At 37.4% G+C, this 24,320-nt stretch overlaps 1 protein-coding gene across 3 annotated transcripts in view; it reads left to right on the top strand.

Moving 5' to 3' along the window:
* DROSHA (drosha ribonuclease III) overlaps window positions 1–24,320 on the top strand; it is a 130,546-nt gene that overhangs the window by 57,967 nt on the left and 48,259 nt on the right. For 2 of the 3 annotated variants that reach the window (XM_082650267.1, XM_082650265.1), the window contains 7 exons: window positions 83–252; window positions 4,534–4,658; window positions 6,265–6,364; window positions 8,023–8,130; window positions 18,700–18,807; window positions 19,567–19,705; window positions 20,037–20,097. In XM_082650267.1, coding sequence (XP_082506393.1) covers window positions 83–252; window positions 4,534–4,658; window positions 6,265–6,364; window positions 8,023–8,130; window positions 18,700–18,807; window positions 19,567–19,705; window positions 20,037–20,097 — 811 coding nt within the window. The remainder of the gene's footprint in view (window positions 1–82; window positions 253–4,533; window positions 4,659–6,264; window positions 6,365–8,022; window positions 8,131–18,699; window positions 18,808–19,566; window positions 19,706–20,036; window positions 20,098–24,320) is intronic. The other variant, XM_082650266.1, reaches the window with a different exon arrangement.

Raw genomic sequence — 24,320 nt, 5'->3', positions numbered from 1 at the left:
GTCTCGTTTTTCCTTATTGGGTGGATGACTGGCTGTTAATTGAGTAGCCTTATTTTTCCCTCTCTCTCCACCGTCCCCTAAGACGGAGGAAAGGAAGTACTGTCCATGCACCAGATCCTCCTTTACTTATTACGGTGTAGCAAAGCCCTGGTTCCCGAAGAGGAGATTGCCAATATGCTTCAGTGGGAAGAACTTGAGTGGCAGAAATACGCGGAAGAATGCAAAGGCATGATTGTCACCAACCCTGGGACGGTATGTGCTGGTGTTGACAGTCAGAGACTGAATCACCTTCGTTTCAGGTTTGAGTGTTTTGCAAAAACGATAACAGAACATTTTTAAAGATTTACGTACTCATTGCTTCTTGTTCTTTGAGTAATTTTTTCCTTTAAATATTTAGTAAATAAGAAAAATATAATGTAGGCATATTTAGTAGTAATTTCATCTGTTTAGTAAATTTATTCTGATTATTATGGAGAATTTTGAAGTGTTTAGATATGTTCAGATCTAATTTTTTGCTGAGTATAAAAGTAATATGTCTTCACTATAGAAAATTAGGAAAATAGAAAAACGGCCCAATGAAGATAAAAATTACCCATAATTCCATTCTCCAGAGATGATACTATTCACTTTTCTAGTTTATTTAGAATAGGCATATTTCATATTGTTTTGAAACAAAATTGGCATCATACTATTAAATATTAACATTCAGACCTTTTCCTTCTTATCCTCCTCCAGGAACAACCACCACAAAGTCGTTTCTTTTCCTTAGTCTTAAATCTCTTTAGGCGTGTAATAAAAAAAAAAGCCCCTAAGTTATTTAATTAACCCCCTGTTATTGGGCACCTAGGTTGCTTCCAGATTTTTGCTATAACAAATAATGCTGTGTTGAATTTGTATATATGTGTGTAAACATGTATACATATGTATGTATTTATCTTTGAATATGTCCATTTAATTCCTTAAGGTAGGCACATTTTGAAGGCTTTTGGTACATGTTATAAATTGCCTTCCAGAGGGTTGTAGAATTTGCACTCTGACAAGGAGTATATGAGATTGCCCATTCCTTCATACGGTTATACTAGTTTAACAAAAAACTTTGTCAATTTGGTAGGAAAAAAATTGATACTATTTAGTTCAGTTTTCTGTTTATTTTGGTTTCTAGCAAAAATTGATATTTTAAATGTTTATTGACCTTTAAATTCTGATAATGGCTTATCGGTATCCTTTGTCTAACTTTCTTTTGTGGTATTTGTCCTTTTTTATTGATTCTTTGCCATAATTGTTACAAATATTTCCCATTTTGTTTTGTAAATTTTTGGCTCTAAAATTTGCTTCTAATGTTTATTTTGAGGTAAAAATATAAAAATCAAAGCAGAGAATTAATAGATAAGTAGTTTTCTCTTATAAAGAATATGCTGTTCTATATATTTATTAAAAATTGTTTTGTCTAAAATGTTATTTCATAAAATAGTTATATATTGGCATCTTATCAGGATACAATTTTCCAAAAGTGGAGAATTAAAATACTTCTATGTAAAGAAACAGAGTAGTCTATTTAAACAAAGCTGTTGTTTTTAAAAGGCTGCCAAATTGCTTAATAGCCTTGATTCATAAAAATAAAAACTCTGGATCAATTTGTTGTAGCATGACAGTAACATCTGCACAAGCAAAATGTTGCTATTTTCAAATCAAATATTCCAACTAATACTGATTATTTTAAACAAATCTAGAAAGTGAAAGTTTAATAAAAACGTATTTAAACATTAAACTTGTTTAAAACTAAAAAATTTATACAATTTTTACTGTTATATTGTTTAGCCACACAAATAATTATTAAAGTAACTTTAAAAGAAGTATACAAGTCATAGTACTATGCAAGTGTGACTGTGGACTTAATTTTTCTTTAAACAGTTGCACAAATTTACATTTCTTCTGTCAGTTTTATAGTTGGGTCAGAGGATGGGTGGGTGTGATGGTGGTGGGAGACATGCCTTTTCACCTTGGTAGGTCTGCTTGAAGAATCCCATGATTTACTGTGGAAACACTTTCATCCTGGGGCTTTCTTCCACAGCCTGGTTAAAATTCCCTAAGATCCTAGGATCAGTTGGAGAGCTTTTGAAAATATAAGAATGCCCTGATGCACCCCACCCCATATGCTCCACGTAATGGGGTTCAAAGATCTGAAGTTTAAAAAAATAATCCCCAGTTGCTTCTGGTTCACTCCTTGCTTGTTTTTGAGACAATGGCGTAGAGGATATTTACTCCATTACCATCATCATCATTCAACTCAGTTGTTGAGGGACTACTACGTGAGCCAGGTGCTAGTGAAGTATATACATTATATATGTTGCTTGTCCAGCTGCAAACTCACAGCGTATCCATATGAAAGGAGTTTGTGATGAACTATTGAATCAATGGACCAATCTGAAAAAGCCGGTCAGGAAAGCTTGTAGTTTTTGGTGAGTCACTGGGCCGGGCTGCCAAGGAATTCTTCATAAACATTCTACTGTGGTATTTAAGGAATCAAGAAATTGTATAAATTATTGGCACAATTGAATGTACATACTTGAGATGGTATATGGCCAGTTTTAAAGATAATAAGGAGACCACAGGTTAGTCAGGGTGAAAGGTTTATGTTGGAAAGTAATTGGAAATAAATTAAGAAAGCTATGTTTGGGTGCCAAGCTTAGGGACATGTTGAAGTTAATTTTTTTTTTCTTCTTTTAGTATTTTAGTCTTAGTGTAAAGGAGAAAAATATTATGAAAACTCAGTATAATAAAACATCCTTTCGTTATATCCTTTTGAGAATAGACCTGGCACCACATTTCATCCTCTGCAGTACTTGCTTTGGAAGATTGCCCAGTGGTAAGGGTATTGGGGAATTTATTAAAATTTCCAAACCATTGTGGTCACATTAAGTACTTTATTGCTGCAGAACTTAGAAGAATTAATCTCCCTCCCTAGGTACTTTGCCTCTGCTGGGGAATGCTTCGGTCATTGGCGAGAATGTTTTCTATTCTTCTGCAAAAATGGTGTGATAGATACTGTAGTGTGTGGCCAAAGTCTAGAACTTATTTCATCCCCTCGCCCTATAAATTAGAGATACTATAGATGTTTTAAATCACTGTTTCCTCTGTTGATACCATAGCATGGTATTAAAAATAATGAAAACATGAATACTTCACTAGCGTTTTTCTGTGGGGCAGTCCCTCTTTTAAAAATGAATTCTGCTGCTTTGATGCATAAAATACTGGAAACAATTCTTAGACCCAAATAACATGTTGCTACTGTTGATGGGCATTTAAATAATTTTATCTTAGGTTTTCTGTGACCAAAATCTTCTCCAATTATTAATTTTGAGAGCAGAGGTCAACTTTTCAAGATGCTAGTAAAATTTTGACTGTTAAATGACATTGAAATATTCTTTAAAAACTGAAGTCTAAGTTGTTTTTTCACTAATCTAGATGAATTTACACAAATCTTTTTACTTTGTCACCAACTTGTATCTGTCAGATGGCTGACTAGGACTACGGTTGTGGGTAGGGTAACCAGCTTGTCCCAGTTGCTGGGGGCTTTTCCAGTTTTAACATTGAAACCCCTGTGTCCTGGACAAACAAGTCATAGTTGTTGGGCATAGCTGTTCAACAGAATGAAGCTTATTGGCCTCCATGGGGATCAACTCCATAGCCTTGGCTCTAAAGCAACTGAGCCAAAGACGCCACAATCTCTTAGTAAGAATTTAGTTTCTAATTAGGGACTGCCCTGAGCATTGAGTATAAGCAAGAAGGTTGCTAAAGCACGCTCTGTGATTTTACCATCTTTTCACAAACTTAAGCTTTCAAGATGAAAGATATTTTACAAATGGATCCTCATACTTAAGTAACTTAAGAAGGAACCAGCTGTTCACTTCTTTTTTTATTAGACTTGGGGAAAAAAAAAAGACTTATGAAACTCTCTATTAAAATTTAAGAATGGCCTCCATGGACATAATAAGAGAAGCTTAACTATTTGGTCTTTGTACCACCATACCTTTTAATTTAAAGGTATAGAGTTAAAGGAATACACAAGGTACACAGAGAACTAATGGGGGAAAATTATATAGAGGCATCTGTCTGTGCCTTCTGCGTAGAAATAAGCTATTCATTTGAAATGTGAAATTAAAGCAGAATAAGTCAGCATATCTCTTTCTGGTCATGTGGAATACTTCCTCTGTGTCTTTGGAGAGGTTAAGGAAAAGTTACATCTGCCTAAGTGTCCTTTCAAAAGTTTAATTTTTAAAGGTTTCTATGTGGATGGCAAACAAGGACAAAATCATTGTTCATTATGCCAAATGGCACAAACTAATTTATAGGGATGACATTATAGTTTTTATATAGTTTAGCTGCTATGATTAAAGGGTTTTTAAATGACATTTTCCCTTTGGGGATGAGGCTTTCCTAGGGGAAAATCCGATTACTTTCTTCCCTACTTAGATTAAAGACAATACTTAAAGAATTCTTAAGGGAATAAATGGCTTTGATTTTTCTCTCTAGAAACCAAGCTCTGTCCGCATCGATCAACTGGATCGTGAACAGTTCAACCCCGATGTGATTACTTTTCCTATTATTGTCCACTTTGGGATACGCCCTGCACAGTTGAGTTATGCTGGAGACCCACAGTAAGATATTTTTCAGTGTTTGTCTTAGCCAATTTCACCTTCTACTAACAGCTGAATTACCGAGGAATCCCCTTTAGTGGATTTTTTCTTTTTAAAAGTTAAGACCTGAAATGAGCCATGTTTCCAAATTTAGGTTACCAAATGAAGCAGGTTTTGGTAGCTCCTGAAGAATTATTTTCTCTACATGTTTGACTTCAGGAAATTACTGTTCAATAGATTATCCTTGGCAGTCTTGGTCATATGAGTCCTGTATGTTTTTAACCTTTAAGGAACTTTTCCTTTATCCATCATTATAGTACTTACTGTTATGATTCTTTTTTATTTTTTTCAGTGCCTTCTAGAGGAAAGTAGCGCCATGTTGGTTCTTAGCACTGCCACATTTACGCAGAGTTCTGTTTTTTGGGTACATCTTAGTAAGAGCCCAACATCCCATGCAAAGTCAAGGGTTGTATTGGAAGGAGAAGCCATGACTTCTGACTCTTAGAATTGATGTTACTTTCCAACTGGCATGTTAGTGTTTTGCTGGGAGAAGATGAAGATGTGTGGGAATGGAAATAGTACCATTATATTCTTCAGGAGTGTTTGGATTCTCTACCTTGTTAAACAAACAAACCGTCTCCTGATTTAATTTTTTTAAAGGATTCATAATGGGAGAAAAGGGCATGGGAGATTTTCAATTCATAAATCCAATTCTGGCTGATATATTAGAAGAGGCTAAAGGGTTTTGTTCTTTTTTTCCCCCCTTTGGATAAAAGTATGAAGCAGTGAACCAGGCACTGTGTAAGTACTTCTTTCTTTCCTCCATTCTCTAAAAAAATGTTATCAAAAAGGAGACACCCAGCTAAGGCCAAGGAAGGAGCAGTTTCAGTATGACAGAAAATCTTAGGAAAGTCCTTTCTTTTCAGAAAAGTGTTAGTAGAATGTGATTAGGCTCTCGTGGACTCTCAGATGGCAGGAGTGTAAACTGATAAAAGACTTCATATTCTCTTCATTTCCAGGATGCTTTAACTGTGATCCAGGTTATAACATATTTGGCTACAAATATGCTTATTTTTGTCATGGCATATACAAATTGATATACACCATTTGTCTTTTTTCCCTTCCCAGTGGAAAAATGGATGTATGTAGCTATGTAGCTTGGGTATTGTCCCAAAAGGGGTTCTCTTTTCTAATACCCTCCAACTTTCACTTTCAGTGAAGGCATTTTGGACACGGACAGTATCTTTATTAAGTAAGAGGTCTTTCAACAAACATCAGAAAACACATATTTAAATAAAACGTGTTACTTTCAAAGAGGTAACAATGAGAAACCATACATGTTTCTGTGTCTCCCTAGGAATTTTTTCCAGAGAGATTCATCCGTATAGTGACACCTCATTTTCAACCCATGTAGGCAGCAGTCAATAAGTAGGTTGCAGATGCCTCTTGGTCATCCTGCCCCTCAGCGCCCCCAGATCACATCCTTCCTTAGAATGAAGGTCTGCTGCCATTAAGGATATTCACAGAATGCATTTATGATTGAGCAGGCCTGTTAGAACACCTGGCTTTATTGCACTTCAGATTTGCCTTCTTTTTGTCTGAGGTGTCTGTCTGTCCTTTTCCTTAGGTACCAGAAACTGTGGAAGAGTTATGTAAAACTTCGCCACCTCCTAGCAAATAGCCCTAAAGTCAAACAAACTGACAAGCAGAAGCTGGCACAGAGGGAGGTCGGTATCGGACCCTGTTCTCCTGTGACTAATGGTGATGCATTTCAGGTTTACTTGAGATTGTTTTTACAACAATCTTTAAAACAATTGGTTTAAAGAAACTTTAAAAAAATCACACTTTATTCCCGTCCTCACATTAGTATGCTGATTGATTTTTTTCATCTTTTAGTAGCTAAGGCACCATTTTCTCCCCCTAAAAAGGCCAGTTTTTTAAAGAAAGTTGGGAATAAATATAGCTTCTATAGAAGTTGAAGTTTAAAACGTGCTGGATCAGCCTTTTATCACTAATTAGGCTGCACATAGTACCACTTATTCAAATTTTGTGGTCTTAAAGTTGTAAAAGATTGGCTTCCATATGTCTGTTAGTTTGGTAAGGTGAACTGATTTTCTAAGGTTTTATATCCCAAATTCCATATTTCTTTACTAATGGGTAGTATTATCTGAACTCTAGGATCCTTTGTGTTTTAGTTTTAATTTTAAGAATAAATGGATTCAGTATCAACATAAATTTTGTCTTAGTAAGGTTTTATTCTGTTGCCATAGTGTAAGAGCAAGGTGGGGGTTTTTAAAAAATATTTATTTATTTATTTTGGCTGTGCCAGGTCTTGGTTGCAGCACACGGGATCCTCACTGTGGCATGCAGGATCTTTAGTTGCAGCATGCAGACTCTTAGTTGTTGCATGCAGACTTCTTAGCTGAGGCATGCAGACTCTTAGTTGAGGCATGTATGCGGGATCTAGTTCGCCAACCGGGGATCGAACCCAGGCCCCCTGCATTGGGAGCACAGAGTCTTAGCCACTGGACCACCAGGGAAGTCCCAAGAGCAAGGTTTTAAAGCTGGCAAAAGTGTTTGAATTCTGACCTCATCACTTTCTGTGACTTGAGTCAGTCAGCTTCATTATAATAGGACGGAACCAAGGCCAAGAGAGGCTGACTGAAATGTCCCTCTGTTGGTGCACCCAGGGAAAAAGGTGGTTGTATGGACTTGGAAATACTCCATTTAACTTTCCTCCAGTGGTATTGGCCTGTAGTAGGAACTTAATCAATGGTGGAGCTGGTGGTGGTGGTACCTGTTGTAATTATGAATTCCTATGAGATTTTTATTGAATAAGCGTACAAGTATAAAATTATTTTTTATCATTAATTATTTGAAGGGCGGCATAAAAGGGAAGAGTCAGTTCCTGTTTATGTCTTGCAGAAGTTTTGGATCACTGTCTTTTTTTAATAAAATGTACCCTTGCTGCAAGTGTATGCAAATTGGAAGGCAGCTTTGACAATTACATGGGTTTCTGGTTAATTTACTGATTGTCTTTCTTATATGTAAATGCTTAGCATAAGGCTTGATTTAAATATAATTTTTACATGCTGATTTCAAATTCCAAACACCACATTTTGTTTCTTTTTCAGTAAAAGGGCATTTTTTGTTTGAACTTGCCAGAGTAGTTGATTTGGTTTACTTTTTTTCTTATCCATTTACCAGGAAAAGCTGGCTTATCCCCAAGGCCTTTATTATTTTTTTTTAATCTAATTTGGCAAGAAGAGGTTTGACTACCTGAATGTAAGGGTGAATGAATCCAGCTAATTTACTAATGCTTGTTGTTTGGCTTAGTATTGCTTTAGAACTTAAAGGTTACTCATCATAATGGGGTCTTTTCTAGGAAGCACTCCAAAAAATACGACAGAAGAATACCATGAGGCGAGAAGTAACAGTGGAGCTGAGTAGCCAAGGATTCTGGAAAACTGGCATCCGTTCTGATGTCTGTCAGGTGATGACACTTCTAAGAACACAATTATACCCAAACACCTCTTCCTTTAAAAGGCGTCTGGCACTGAAGTCTTCCTAATTCTGGGAAGTTTCTGCAGAACATATTACCTGTAGCTAAATGGAACACCAACCATGAATTGTTTTCTATCATTTGGGTTTTGTTTTTGTGTCAGTTTTCATGTTGTCTTGTTTCATTGTGTGTGTGTGTGTGTGCTTGTGCATGTGCACAGTGGGGGCATGGGACGCACTGACTTAGTAATGCTCAATTCTGTCTCTGTACACTGAATGAAGGCAGGTCTGTTCTTCAAATGCGTCTGCCTGTTTGAGCTCGTGCGTAGGTGCCTGTCAAAAGAGATCCTCCAGCAGCTCTACAGGCAGATTCCTGAAGGTCGTGTGTACAAACTTTCCAGACTGATGACTCAGACTTATATTGCAGAGAACGGAAGGCATTTATGAACAGAAACAGTATACATTTCATGTTTGAGCCAAATGATAATATTTTTTCTTTGGGTAAACTTAATAGAGGAACATTTCAGCTATATATATAACTGGCTCACTAATAAGTATTTTTGTTTTCTTTATGGGTGGAATTTTTACCAGATTAGAGGTCCCCCAAACCGAGCATGTTCTTTGACTCTTCACGTGATTCTTTGGTTAACGATTGATATTGGTTGCACTCCATGGGAATTACAGTAAAGGAAATGATTACCCAGGCGGGAGTCAGGTAATGCAGTTTGCTATGTTCGAACTTTTGGAATAATACTTCCAGGCTGCCACCTATCTGTTGTAATGGTAGCATGTATTGTAATAAGTTCAGATACTCTTAGGTATTCATTTCATCATAATGAGTTTTCTTTTAAAAAAATCAATGTTGGCATTTAATTATTGTATTGAACAGTGGAATTTAATCGTATCACTGAAGGAATTGCTATGTCATTCATTTACCATGTGAAGCTAAGTGTTTTTGTGCTAGGATGAACTGCTATTGATGCAGTATTGCTAAATAGTTTGAAAATAATCATCTACAGTGGTAGCCAGTACATCCACCAAGTCCTCAGTTATCTTGCCAATTGACCAGTTTTTTTTTGTACTGTAAGTATTTTCAGAAGCGACTCTCTTACTTCCGTTGATCCTTTCTTAGCGCCACTTGGAGCCGTATCACCCAGTTTTTCTGTTTGGTAGTGTTTCTCCAAAACCAACACAACACCATAATGCCAACATAATGTCTTAAGACATCGTAAGAACAATGAGTGGAATCTTCAACAGTCTGCTCAAAATCTGGTAATCGTGGTGATAAGTCAAAGTTGATTGTTTGAGATCATAACATTGAGCAGCATGAAGAACTGGAAAGGACCTGAGAGTTCTTCTAGTTCAGTGGCTTTTAAACTTGTGTTTTTGGTTGACTTTGAAGTTTTTGTTTGTTTGTTTGTTTTAAACAAAACCCTGTGGCGCCCTAGTTTGTAAAAAGATAAAAAAACAACTGACTGATGAGTGGTGGGTATGAAGGGAGTATCCATCCCATTGCACGAGATCTCTCTCCCACCCTGTGGAGCAGTCCTTAAGGCAGTTTTGTTCCGCTGAACACAGTTTTTTTGAAAGCATTGAGCTCTTTGTACCCTTTGTTTTGGTAAAACAAATAGGGGTGCTGAATGATATGTTCCCCTGCCATTTTATGGCCTTCAGCTGTGACACAAATAGCTCCTCAGCTGGATTGGAAGCAGCTTGAGGAGGTTATCTTCTCTCTCTCTGTGTATATTATATTTTACATTCTGTTTTGAGGTTGTTAGGCAAACACACTCCATCAGTTCTTTTGACTAACTGGACCTGATTAAAACTTTGGCAAAGGTGAATACTTCTTTTTTTTTTTTTTGCGGTACGCGAAATACTTCTTGATCTAATAATGGTTCCTCCATCTGGAGGATTCCTGCTCTTCCACAGAAAACTGGCATCTGTTTCAAAGCCATGCTTCCATTCTCCTCTCCTATTTTTTTTACGAGTAACATTGGCTCTTAACTATATTTAATTTCTTATCCCAGAATAAATGTTTTCTTTTTTGTGTGTGTTCCTTAAATAAGATGGCAGGTAGCATGTAATAATGTAGTTTAAAACATTCAAAATAAATGCATTTAGTATTTTTCGTAATGAAGAATAAGAATCTGATTGAGAAATAGCAGTTAAATGAAATTATACACTGAATACTCTGAATAACCCTGAAGCCTGTGAAAAAATGGACTCATACTTAATTTTAAGAGAAAGAGGCTGAGCGCAGCTCTAAAATTGTTGGGTGGGGGCAGGGAGAGGTTTCATCTATTTGGTAGTTCCTCCGTGTAGAACCTACTTTTTGTTAGTAATAATTGCTAGTGGGTTGCTAGCGAAAGCCTTGTGATGCTGTCAAACTGCCACTGACGATAAAACTATTATGATGAATCTAAGGCAGAGCAACCTAAGGACCAGCATCTCACTCTAGAAGTGGAATTTCCCAACCAGAGAAGACAGCAAGGGTTGTTAGGAGATAAGAAAATTCTACCTGATGCCCCAATCAGTGTTAGGAGGAATGGAAACCTATGGGTGGTCCAGTAACCTGTAATTACACGTGAACTAAATGCAGACTTGAACCATGTTTAGAGAGAAACTATTGAAAGATTTTCTCAGTGTTACTGCTTGTTAGAGTGAATTCCGGGTAATATGGAAGAAAAAGCAGAAATCAAAACCAAACTGAGGCTGAGAAATTCAGCATTATGACTCAGAAGAGGAAAAAGGGTATCATGTGGCTACAGTATCTGTGCTTTAAGAATGGGGTTTTGGGGCTTCCCTGGTGGCGCAGTGGTTTAGAGTCCGCTTGCCGATTCAGGGGACGCGGGTTCGTGCCCCGGTCCGGGAAGATCCCACATGCCGCGGAGCGGCTGGGCCCGTGAGGCATGGCTGCTGAGCCTGCGCATCCGGAGGCTGTGCTCCGCAACGGGAGAGGCCACAACAGTGAGAGGCCCGCGTACCGCAAAAAAAAAAAAAAAAAAAAAGAATGGGGTTTTGCACACCAAAGTTGAATTGGTGTCTTAGAGGAGTAGGTACCTGTGCCCTGTGCTATGCTAAGGAGGTTGTCCATGGAAATCAATAAACTGAATCACAAGAATGAAGGATGAATAAATGTGACACACAGAGCTGTCAAAAAAAGGAGCAAAGAATCTGCATCAGGACAGTCATATAACCAGTATGAGGCTTGTGCAAAACTGGAGGACGCTACAGCTCCTTATTTTTATGAGGAGGCATGGTGCCTGACGAACTACACGTCATGGCTGGTGTTTGTATTGAGTAGACAGAGTTGTATTTGGACTGATTAATAGCTGGCTGTCTTCCTATAGTGACTCTCTAGAATGGGATGGAAGCCTGCCATGTGTTATCAAACTAACTGATGTTCTTGCTCAGTGATTTAGCAGGTGATGACTGAACAGTGAAAAGAAACATCTCTAGGGATTAAGAGATTTTGGACAACACATTGAAGGAAGTATTTTCTAAGTTAAAACTTGGGGGAAAAAAGGAAGAACCTCTGAGAGGCATATGGCTTCACAGTTATTGTTAACAAAATCTTTGGACCATGTGAGAGACTTGATTTTTGTTTTTCTTTTTTTTTTTTTACTGGAGAAGTAATGCTTCTTGTGAAGAAAGGGAAGAAGATTTTGCTTGAAAGCTAACTGGCCTGATAGAGAACTATTATTATACTTTTATTTTTAAAAATATCAATATTACAGTAGTATAATATCAATATACAAGATTAGAGAGGAAAGTATAATGAACTCCATGGACTCATCAGTCAGTTTCAACAGTATCAACATTTCTATAATATCAAATGCTAGTCAATGTTCACATTTTCCCAATTGCCTATTAAATTTATTTGCCTGTTTGAAATGGACTACAAACAAGATCCATACTTTGCGGTTAGTTGATGTTTTTTTAAGTCTCTTTAAACTGTGGGTTCTCATTCCATTTCTCCCTTTGCTTTCCTTGCAAATTTTTATTGTGGAAGAAACTGGATCAGGTATTCTGTAGAGTTCCTAAGCTCTGATCAGGGTTTCCTTGATTGCAACTTTATAGGGTAATTTAACACATGTTTCTGTCCCTTGTATTTCCTACAGATTGGTAGTTAGATCTAATACTGTGCCATCTAATACAGTACCACTGGCCACACATGGCTATTTGAATTTAAATTAATTAAAATGAAATTAAATGAAAAATTCAGTTCTTAGTTGCCCTCACCACATTTCAAGCACTTAATGGATACCTCTGGCCTAGTGTCTGTTGTAACAGCACAGATACAGAATATTTCCATCATCATAGAAACTTCTGTTGGACAGCTGTGATGAGTTTAAAGTTCTTTTTTTTGAAGGACTTTTTCATAGGGAGTAGTGTGGTCTCTCTTTTTTTTTTTTAATAAATTTTAAAAATATTTATTAGGGTGCACTGGGTCTTAGTTGTGGCATGTGGGATCTTTGTTGCGACACGCGGGATCTTTAGTTGTGGCACGTGGGCTCTTAGTTGCGGCATGTGGGATCTAGTTCCCTGACCAGGGATCAAACCCAGGCTCCCTTCATTGGGAGTATGGAGTCTTAACCACTGGACCACTAGAGAAGTCCCTGGTCTCTCTTTTTCGTGTGTGACGTTATTAGTTATTGATGGATCATTACCTAGGCCCAGTAATTCATTAGGCGTTGCCAAAGTGATATTCTATCTTTCCTTCTGCATTTATCAGAATACTTTTATAAAGGATATTCCCCTCACCAGCTATTTGATTACGCTGAAGTACAGATCCCATATAGGACAAAACCAAAAAAATTGCTCATTCGATTTATTCCATAATACATACACAAACAGTAGTCTTAGAATAACGTTATTAATGGCACCACCAACAATATGATTATGGGAAGTAGGTGTTTGTTTGTTTGGGGTCTTTTTGTCTGTGATGATAGCTGTATCCCACCAGGCATGCACACTCAGATTACCATGTTTTAAGGTCATTTCTGCTTATACCACAAACTGGATACACAGATTCATTTATTTTATTTTACTTTTGATTTTAAAGGTTCCTTTTAAAAATTACATATTGTCTTATAATCATGTAGTATATTTACCATGATTCCAAACTCAGATTTACAAATGCAATTATGTTTTTCAAAAATCTAATTTCTATCTCTGTTGCTTCCACCTTGTTCTTGCCACTTTCCCCCCCACCCCAAAGGTAACCATCTTTTAGAAATGATTTAATTTTTCCCATTTTAATATAAGCAAATAGACACAAACACACACACTCTCTTGATATACGTGACCTCCGCTCTGTCAAACTGTTTTGAAGTTTTGTGGTCACTTACGAGGTCTATTTTATTTGCCTTTTTTTTTCTTTCCATATCTCTTTTTGTATTTAGGAAAGATTATATTTTTGTTCTAATGTTTACCTTTATTGTATAATTAAATTTCTCCCTCCTCTCCCTCTCTTTCTATGTGTGTGTATCCCGCTGTCTGTTAATGAAAATAACTACTATCTGCTACAGCTGGCCCTTGAACAACATGGGTTTGAACAGCTTAGGTCCTTTTGTCTCAGTGTCCAAAGATTTTTTTTTTCTTTAAAAACTAACAGTAGTTTTACTAGAATATGTCTCAGCTCTTTTGGTTAATTTTTTTCAGATATGCTGTGTGCCCTTTCAATATATACTTTCACATTGTCTTTCATCTCAGGAAAGTTTTCTTGAATTACTGATTTCATTATTCTATTGTTTTGATTTCTTTTTTTTTTTTAACATCTTTATTGGGGTATAATTGCTTTACAATGGTGTGTTAGTTTCTGCTTTATAATAAAGTGAATCAGTTATACATATACATGTTCCCATATCTCTTCCCTCTTGCGTCTCCCTCCCTCCCACCCTCCCTATCCCACCCCTCCAGGCGGTCACCAAGCACCGAGCCGATATCCCTGTGCCATGCAGCTGCTTCCCACTAGCTATCTACCTTACGTTTGTTAGTGTGTATATGTCCATGACTCTCTCTCGCCCTGTCACCGCTCACCCTTCCCCCTCCCCATATCCTCAAGTCCGTTCTCCAGTAGGTCTGTGTCTTTATTCCTGTCTTACCCCTAGGTTCTCCATGACATTTTTTTTTCCTTAAATTCCATATATGTGTGTTAGCATACGGTATTTGTCTTTTTCTTTCTGACTTACTTCACTCTGTATGACAGACTCTAGGTCTATCCACCTCATTACAAATAGCTCAATTTCGTTTCTTTTTATGGCTGAGTAATATTCCATTGTATATATGTGCCACATCTTCTTTATCCATTCATCCGATGATGGGCACTAGGTTGTTTCCATCTCCAGGCTATTGTAAATAGAGCTGCAATGAACATTTTGGTACATGACTCTTTTTGAATTTTGGTTTTCTCAGGGTATATGCCCAGTAATGGGATTGCTGGGTCATATGATAGTTCTATTTGTAGTTTTTTAAGGAACCTCCATACTGTTCTCCTTAGTGGCTGAACCAATTCACATTCCCACCAGCAGTGCAAGAGTGTTGTTCCCTTTTCTCCACACCCTCTCCAGCATTTATTGTTTCTAGATTTTTTGATGATGGCCATTCTGACTGGTGTGAGATGATATGTCATTGTAGTTTTGATTTGCATTTCTCTAATGATTAATGATGTTGAGCATTCTTTCATGTGTTTGTTGGCAGTCTGTATATCTTCTTTGGAGAAATGTCTATTTAGGTCTTCTGCCCATTATTTGATTGGGTTGTTTGTTTTTTTGTTATTGAGCTGCATGAGCTGCTTGTAAATTTTGGAGATTAATCCTTTGTCAGTTGCTTCATTTGCAAATATTTTCTCCCATTCTGAGGGTTGTCTTTTGGTCTTGTTTATGGTTTCCTTTGCTGTGCAAAAGCTTTGAAGTTTCATTAGGTCCCATTTGTTTATTTTTGTTTTTATTTCCATTACTCTAGGAGGTGGGTCAGAAAGGATCTTGCTGTGATTTATGTCATAGAGTGTTCTGCCTATGTTTTCCTCTAAGAGTTTGATAGTTTCTGGCCTTACATTTAGGTCTTTAATCCATTTTGAGCTTATTTTTGTGTATGGTGTTAGGGAGTGATCTAATCTCATACTTTTACATGTATCTCTTTTTTTTTTTTATAAGGACTGCTATTATATGCATCTTGTATCTTCTTTGCTTATTTTCCATATCTATCATTTTCTCTTAAATCCTTCATTTTTTCTGATTTTTTATTTTTTCTAAAAGTTTTTCTTTTTTCCATCTTTTATTTCTCAAAGGCAGTAGTCATTGGTTACTATGCTGTTGTGTTCCTTCTGTTTAGTCTATATTCTTGAAATCATTATTTCCTTCTATGTCTTTTTTCTGAGTTTTGTCACTTCTTTTCAGATCTTCCTTTCCTCCAGTCATCTCATTTCTGAATTAATATAGTATTTATTAATAGTTTTCCTTATAAATGTTATTGTTTTCTTAATTTAGTTTGTTTTGAAATAATAGGTTACAGCTTTCATTGGTTTTATTGGCATGTTTTTCTGGCATTTTATTATCAGAGGTATCTTGTTCTATTCCTTTCATCTATTTTCTTATAAAATCCTTGAGTGTGATTTAATCATGATTCTTTTCCATTGCTCTTTAGGTTAAATCTTGTTAAATAAGTGAAGTATTTTCCTGTGCTCTTTTAAAAAATATTTATTTATTTTTATTTACAATTTTTTTTGGCTGCGTTGGGTCTTCATTGCAGCATGAGGGATCTTCGTTGCAGCGTGCGGGCTCTTTGTTGCGGCACATGGGCTTCTCACTCTTTGTGGTGCGCGGGCTTCTCTCTATTTGCAGTGTGCAGGTTTTCTCTCTAGTTGTGGCGTGGGCTCTGAAGTTTGTGGCACGCAGGCTCTCTAGTTGAGGCACGCAGGCTCAGTAGTTGTGGCATGTGGGCTTAGTTGCCCCATGACATGTGGGATCTTAGTTCCCTGACCAGGAATCAAACCTGCATCCCCTGCATTGGAAGGCAGATTCTTTACCACTGGACCACCAAGGAAGTCCCTATTTTCCTGTACTTTTAGGAGGAAATGTAAGCCAGAATAGTTCTCATGGCTCTAGAGCCTCTCCTTCTGTTGTTTTTGCAAAGTGATTTAAAAAATGGGGGGTGGGTGCTCATCATATCTGACATCTGCTGCGTCTGTTTTATTCCTCTACTTTTATCTGGACATCCTCTTTCTTTTGCCTTTTATTGTTTCTCTCCTGCTAAATGTGGCTTTTACTCCTAGCACTTTCTTTACACCATGGGGCTTTACCCTGGAAGGGAACTTGAGTTTTTAATTTTGAGCATTTTTAGGGCCCAGGTTTCTCCCACAGTGTTAGACTGTCCTCATACTCATCCAGTGAATTGGATTCTATAGAGCCCTCTCCGGTTTGGGCCACAATTCCATTGAATATATGTTAACTTGGGGGCTCTTCCATTCTTGGGGTCATCAGAAGCCCTGCTGTTGTCCCTGTGTTTTTTCTCTCTCAGATGCTGAGACCACACACAGGTCTTTGTCCTCACCCACACTTATTTTGGCACTCGTGGGGATACCTTGTCATCTAGTTTTTATGTATTTATTGTTCACAGTTCTATTTTGCTATACTGGTTGCTCATTTTTAGTGGAGAACTTGAATAGATTTAAAAACTGTGCACTGCCATTTTCTTACAGTCTTCCAAAGGAGCTTTTAAAAATGAAAGCAGTTTCTAGGCATGAATGGAGTGGGGAGGAGATGCTTAGTGATTGTGTGTATTTTAACATTTCAAAAATTGATAATTTAAAAAACTGAGCTAGAGCCTCGTAGATAACCTTGAGACTTGTTTGTCAGGGATACAAGATGGACATGGGTCATATATACCTTTCCATGGTGGTCACAAGAAACATACCTGGGTAGAGAAACTGGCTCTGTTTGGAGCAAGTTTAGAGGAAGTGGCGAAGGGACTCACAGCTGTTTCACATAAGTAAAGGTTTTGTTCTTTTCCAGGGGTAGACCTAAGTTCAAAGGGGTAAACCTCCAAAGAGACAGATTTGGACTAATGATAATTTTCTAATAATCAGAGTGCTCTAAAGGTAGTGTTGTTTTCTTAACAGGTAATGATTTATCTCTTCCCGGAGGTATTAAAACACCAGTTTGAATTCATACTTCAGAAAGATAGTTACACTGCATAGTCTTCATGACCCATCCTCCTTGTGTGCTTAGCATCAATACCCTTGAGTCCCCTGCAATTGAAATGCCTGGAAAACTATATTATACCTTGGGAGCAAAAAGAGTGTCTTCATCTTTTTTCTCTTCCACAACTAATATAAGCCTTACCTATGGAGGTGCTTAATATGTACTTATTGAATTGAACTGGAAAGAAAGACTTTCTGTTGATTAGAGATCCTTTTTTGGAGAACTAATCTTTCTATATAAGTTAATACAGGAAACTGATTTCTGTAGTTTCAAGCAAATCCATTATCATGTATTTTTAAATAATGCCAGCTTAAAATACTTCAAAGACTAAAATGATATAAAGCACATGTCAGTCATTCTGTGATGGGCTGTGCCCATCCTCCAGGTTCTGATGAATAAGAATGACTCCTTCATTCTCTTGAGTTCTAGGCAAACATTATTAAAAAAAAAAAGAAAGAAAGAAAGAAAAAGATATGCTTTCCATGAAACCTCCCAATAAGGAATCTATAGGCAAATGAAAAGTGAAATAAAAATAAAAGTTCTATATCCTCAGGTGATTTAACTGTATCGGTGGTTTTATAAAAAGTTGTCCTTATAGTGTTAGATTGAGTGTTAAACCTAGAATGGCCTTTCGAGATCATCTGCCTGAGAAATTCTTACCCAGAGGATAGTGATGGGCTTTAGAGATCTGTGAACTCATTAAAATTCCATACAATTTTTGCATGTTTGCACATAGGCACTTTTCTGGGGAAAGATTCATTTTCCTTAGATTCTCAGAAGTGTCTGGACACTGACAAAGTTTCAGAATTTGTGAGTCCTAATCCATTCCCTTAGAATTAAAGATAGACAAGGAGGCACAGAAATTCTTATGACTTCCTTAAGGTTACCCTGCTGGGTACTGATGAACCATGGCTATTCCTACTTCAATGAGGGCCAATAGGCCTTGTTCTAAGCAGCTTTTTGTATTTGCTCATTTAATCCTTTTAACTGTACTTGAAAGTAGCTACACTGATTGTCTTCATTTTACAGGTGAGGAAACCGAAACAGAGAGGTTAGATAATTTGCCCTGAGTCCCATGATGAATGAGTGACAGAGCAGGATTTGGACCCAGGCATTCTGGTTCTAGAGACCGTATCTTTTTTTTTTTTTTTTTTTTTTAGAGACCGTATCTTTAACAGCTATAGTCCACCACCCCTCACAGAGGATATGCCAGGATGCCATGTAGCCAGTAAACTGTTTCAAGACTTTGTGAGATGGAATTTAGGTTGTAAAAATGGTTCTTGTTTGTTGTAAAATAAATGAAGTGTTTTTAATAAGTTTTTATAGAGTTAAACATATTGAAATATGCTTTTTCCTAGCATGCAATGATGCTGCCTGTTTTGACCCATCATATTCGATACCACCAGTGCCTAATGCATCTGGACAAGTTGATAGGATATACTTTCCAAGATCGTTGTCTGTTACAGGTAAGAATTACTCTCCTGTACATTTATATAATAACAAGATAGGAGTAATTCATCTTGCAGGTTACAAATGGAGCACTGAGAGTCTCTTCTGGGAGATGATGAGGATGTTTAGAAACAAAGCTCTCTCCATTACTCTACTCTTATTGCCACTTTCAAACCCTTTTTCTCACTTTTTTTTTTTCTTTTTGATGCTGTCCCTAAAGAAATAGATTAGGGCTTCCCTGGTAGCGCAGTGGTTGAGAGTCCGCCTGCCAGTGCAGGGGACACGGGTTCATGCCCCGGTCCGGGAGGATCCCACATGCTGCAGAGCGGCTGGGCCCGTGAGCCATGGCCGCTGAGCCTGCGCGTCCGGAGCCTGTGCTCCTCAATGGGAGAGGCCACAACAGTGAGATGCCCGCGTACCGCAAAAAAAAAAAAAAAAAAGAGAGACTAAAGCTAAAATTTGCCTGTCAAACCTGACCACTTCTTTCAGCTTTTCCTCCTTTATGGCTCTTCTTTCCAGGTGCTGCATATTCTAATTCCTCTCTGAAAGATGTGGTTTTTTAGGTTTGTTTAGAAGAGCTTGCACCAAAGCTTTGGAAATGTGACACTGGAGGAAATAGGATGGAAAGATCGGGGATTAAAATTTGACTAGATAAACAGATCTCTTTCCTGTTTCATTTGAGGTGATATAAAGATGGTGCTTCTATGCTGAATTTGTTTTTGTTTTTGTTTTTATGCTGAGTTTTTAAGACTGAACTTATTTCACCGAAATTTTAGCTGGCAATGACCCACCCAAGTCATCACTTAAATTTTGGAATGAATCCTGATCATGCCAGGAATTCTTTGTCTAACTGTGGAATTCGGCAACCCAAATATGGAGATAGAAAAGTTCATCACATGCACATGCGGAAAAAAGGTATGTTTGGATTCCACTCCCCTGTTTTGTTCTGTGTCTCCTGTTGTAAATTAAATCCCCACCATCCGGTTCCCTGGTGACTGATTCATTCTCTCTCTCTTTAGTGTTTCCTGACCCATATGTAATAACATTCACTTTGAGCAGAGCATTATGTTAAGAGTAAATGAATTTGTGAGAAAATTTCCTTTCTCCCATCAAGTGTTTTAAGTAACTAAGTTGATCAGACTTGCTAGTCAAAGTGGGGTGAGATAGATAATTTTCTTTCTACATGTCATATGATGGTCCCAGAATTCTTCTAACAGTATTTAGTTGTGATTTTTTTTTTTAATAGGAATTAACACCTTAATAAATATCATGTCACGCCTTGGCCAAGATGACCCAACTCCCTCAAGGTAAAGTAGATTTTTTAATAATAAACTTTGTTGAGATATAATTCACATACCATACAATTCCCCCATTTAAAGTGTACAATTCAGTGGTTTTTGGTTTATTCACAAAATGGTGCAACCATGATCACTGTCTAATTTTAGAGCATTTTCATCATCCCGAAAAGAAACCCCATACTCCCCATTTCCCTCAGCCTGCCCAGCCCTGGACATCCACCAGTCTTCTTTTAATCCATGTTCAATATTTATGGATTTACCTATTCTGAACATTTTGTATAAATGGTGTCATACAATATGTGGTCCTTTGTGACTGGTTTATTTTACTTTACATTATGTTTAAAAGATTTATCCATGTTACAGTATATGTCAGTGTTTCTTTTTATTGCCAAATAATATTCCATGGTATAGGTATACCATGTTTTATTTATCTAGTCACCAACTGATGGTCATTTGTTGTTTTTACTTTTTGGTTATTATGAATGCTGTTGCTATGAATATTTGTATACAGGTTTTTGTATGGACATATGTTTTGATTTTTCTTGGGTATATACCTAGGAGTGGAATTTCTGGATGATATGGTAACTCTGTTTCACCTTTCCTTTAAGGAACTGCCAGACTGTTTCCAAAGTGGCTGCACCATTTTATTTTCCCAGCAGCAATATATGTGAAGGTTCTGATTTCTTCACATCTTTCCCAACACTTGTTATGATCTGTCTTTTTGAACCTGGGCTTCCTAGTGGATATGAAATAGTATCTCATTGTGGTTTTGTCATATTTCCCTGATGGCTACTGATGTTGAGCATCTTTTCATGTGCTTATGGGCCATTTGTGTATCTTCTCTGGAAAAATATCCAGATCCTTTTCCCATTTTTAATCAGGGTACTTTTTGTTGTTGAGTTACAATCATTTTTTAATGTATTCTAGATACAAGTCCCTTATCAGGTATGTGATTTGTAAAAATCTTTTCTCGTTCTATGGATCATCTTTTCACTCTCTTAGTGAAGCACAAAAGTTTTGATGAATTCCACATAATAGATAAATTTTGTTGCTTTTGTTGCTTCTGCTTTTGGTGTCATGTCTAAGAAACCATTGCCTAATCTAAAGTCATGAAGACTTACATCTGTTTCTTCTAAGAGCTTTATGGGTTTTTTCCTCTGACATTTAGATCTGTTCTGTTCTGAGTTAATTCTTATATATGGTATGACATAGAGGTCCAGCTGCATTCTTTTGCTTGTGGATATGCAGTTGTCCCAGCACCATTTCTTGAAAAGGCTGATCTTTCCCCACTAAATCATATGGGTTGAAATCACCCTTGACAGTATATTTGAGGGTTTATTTTTGGATTCTTAGTTCATTCCATTGATTTTTATGTCTGTCCTTAAGCCAGTACCACACTGTCTTGATTACTGTAGCTTTGTAATAAGTTTTGAAATCTAGAAATGCAAGATCTCTTCTCTAACTTTCTTTTTTTCAAGACTATTTCGGCTATTCTAGACCTGTTACATTTCCACATGAATTTTTTAGTTACCTTAAGAACTTTTGCAAAGAAGCCAGCTGGGGTTTTGATAGGGATTGTGTTGAGTTTGTGGATCAATTTGTGAATGCTTACCATCTTAATATTAAGTCTTCTGCTTAATATTGTCTTCTGTTCCCTGAACATTAGATGTCTTTATTTTTTCTTTGTTGTCTTTAATTTCTTAGTAATGCTTTTTAGTTTTCAGAGTATACATTTTGTATATCTTTTGTTAAATTTATTCATAAGTATTCTTTTCGATGCTATTATAAATGAAATTATTTTCTTAATCTTTATTTTTGGATTGTTCATTGCAAGCATATAGAAATACAATTGATTTTTGATTATTGATCTTGTATCTTGCAACCTTGATGAGCTCATTTGTTAGCTCCAGTAGTTTTTTAGTGAATTCCTTAAGATTTTCTATATAGATGATCATTTCACTTATAAATAGAGATATTTTTACTATTTCCTTTCCAGTCTGGATGCCTTTCATTTCATTTTCTTAACCTAGTTGCCCTAGCTGGAGTCTCCAGTACAATATCAAATAGAAGTGGTGAGAGAGGATCCTTACCTTCTTCCTAATCTTAAATGGAAAACATTTTTTTACCATTGTGTATGATGTTATCTCATAGGTGCCTTTTATCAGATTGAGGAAGTTCCCTTTTATTCCTAATTTGCTGAATGTTTTTGTCATGAGAGTGTGTTGAACTTTGTCAAATGCTTTTTCTGCATCTATTAAGATGATCATGTGTTTTTTTCATTTATTTTATCCACATGATGTATTACATTAATTGATTTTGGGGTGTTAAACCAACCTTGCCTTCCTGGGATACATCACACTTGATCATCGTATATAATCCTTTTTATATGCTATGTTTAGTTAGAATTTAGTTTGCTAGTATGCTGTTGAGGATTTTTGGTCTGTAGTTTTCCTTTCCTGTGACGTTTTAGTCTGGTTTCACTATTAGGATAATACTGGCCTCATGTAATGGGTTGGAAAGTTTTATATGTTAGCTTTCCGTATTTTATTTCTTGATTTTAAGTGAGACCGTAATATATGAATATTCTCACTTTGTGGCCTGGAACCCCTGAGGAACCTGGGAAGGAAGTAGGCTGAGTCTATACAAACTCATTAACACCCTGGAAAACTGAATGGAAGTAAATGCCAAATGCTGATGGGGCTCTGATGTTGCTCTCAGGAGGCTTATCTCTGTGTGTGAAGCACAGCAGGTTCTATTTTGAAAGCCAGTAGAGGAGGTTGCTTGAGGGCGGCTTGCTTTTTAAAACGGGGCATTGAAGAGTTGAATAGCCAGGTTTGTCCCTCTTGGGATCCAGACTTAGATGGATGAAAGGTAGGTAGAGCAGGGTTGGAAGTGACAGAGTTGAGACACTGCTGCAGCTGGTAACTGGCCTCCACAGTGAGGTAGGTGCCCAGCTGAGCTAGTGTAGCTTCCTTTTCTACCTTTTTCTTCATATATCACTTTTCTTTTCAAATAGACTTGCCTTGACGTTGCTGTCTTTTGAGGTTATCATAAACCAAACTGTCTTTCCTCTTCAATCAAGAGGTAAAAAGAAAGGCAGGACAGAACTTTAAAATTCCAGTTTGAAGATGATCACATGCCACACTACTGTGTTCTGTGAGGGTGTAAGATCAGAAAAGGACTGTCTAATTAGAGGAGCCCTTAATCACACCCTGAGGGATAGCGTGGCCATGGTTTCATTTTACCTTGCTATACTGTGGATTCTCCCGATGACCGGTTCTGTATTTTAATAAGTGAAACCCTGGGTCCCCTGCAGCCCCTTTAGCAAGGCCGCACACACAATAGACACGTCCTTTTCAACGATGAAAGCACAGATTTAAGTGATCTTTGTCTCATCTACCCAACCACAGTTATTGGTATGTAAATTATGTCTTTTGGTAGCATAGTTTAAACCTCATGGTTTATGTTTTCTTACTGTGGCCAAGGGAACTATAGCTGAGAAACTGTGTTCTTTCTGAATTTACCATTTTGAAAATGATACCATTGATAGAGAATACGCAGACGCTCTCTCTTGTCCTTTGACTTCTGCCCTGGCCTCTGCTGCTTGTGCTGAGAGCCTCTTGCAGTAGGTCTGATCTTTCGGCTGATGCAGAGTCGACCCCAAGTTCCTGTTCAGAAAGATCCTCCCAGCCTCGGTGGCCAGGCCGGCTGCTGCTTGGCTGCGGCTGTCCGGTAGCCCCAGCTGTGTCAGTACAGCCCTGGGAGCCATACTGAAGAAACTCAGGCGAATGTAGTCCAACAGACATTTATCCAGTGCCTTTTGAGCTTGAGGCAGTTCGTGGATATTTTACAGGGATCCAGAGGCAAGTAAGACAAAGCCCCCACTCGCCAGGAGGTGTGACTGCCTGGGGTGGGGTAAAAGTGCCGTAAACATAAGTAACTTCATATAAGGAAGACCCTGCTAAGTGCTTCAGTGAAGGTCAGAAACAGAACATACACAGCAGACTGGGGGCTAAGGAGAGCTCTGGTGGTTGTTCACGGATTATAGGTCAGTTATGCACTGTGCACCAGAATAATTGCAATCACTTGAAACGACTTGCCCTCTTCCCTGTTTGTTTCTTTTTTTTTTACATCTTTATTGGAGTATAATTGCTTTACAATGGTGTGTTAGTTTCTGCTTTATAACAAAGCGAATCAGTTATACATATACATATGTTCCCATATCTCTTCCC

This window comes from Grampus griseus (assembly GCF_964374135.1).
Source record: "Grampus griseus genome assembly, chromosome: 3".
Taxonomy (NCBI): Eukaryota; Metazoa; Chordata; class Mammalia; order Artiodactyla; family Delphinidae; genus Grampus; species Grampus griseus.
Note: the sequence above shows the minus strand (reverse complement) of the source record. Positions and strands in the feature narration are given on the sequence as shown.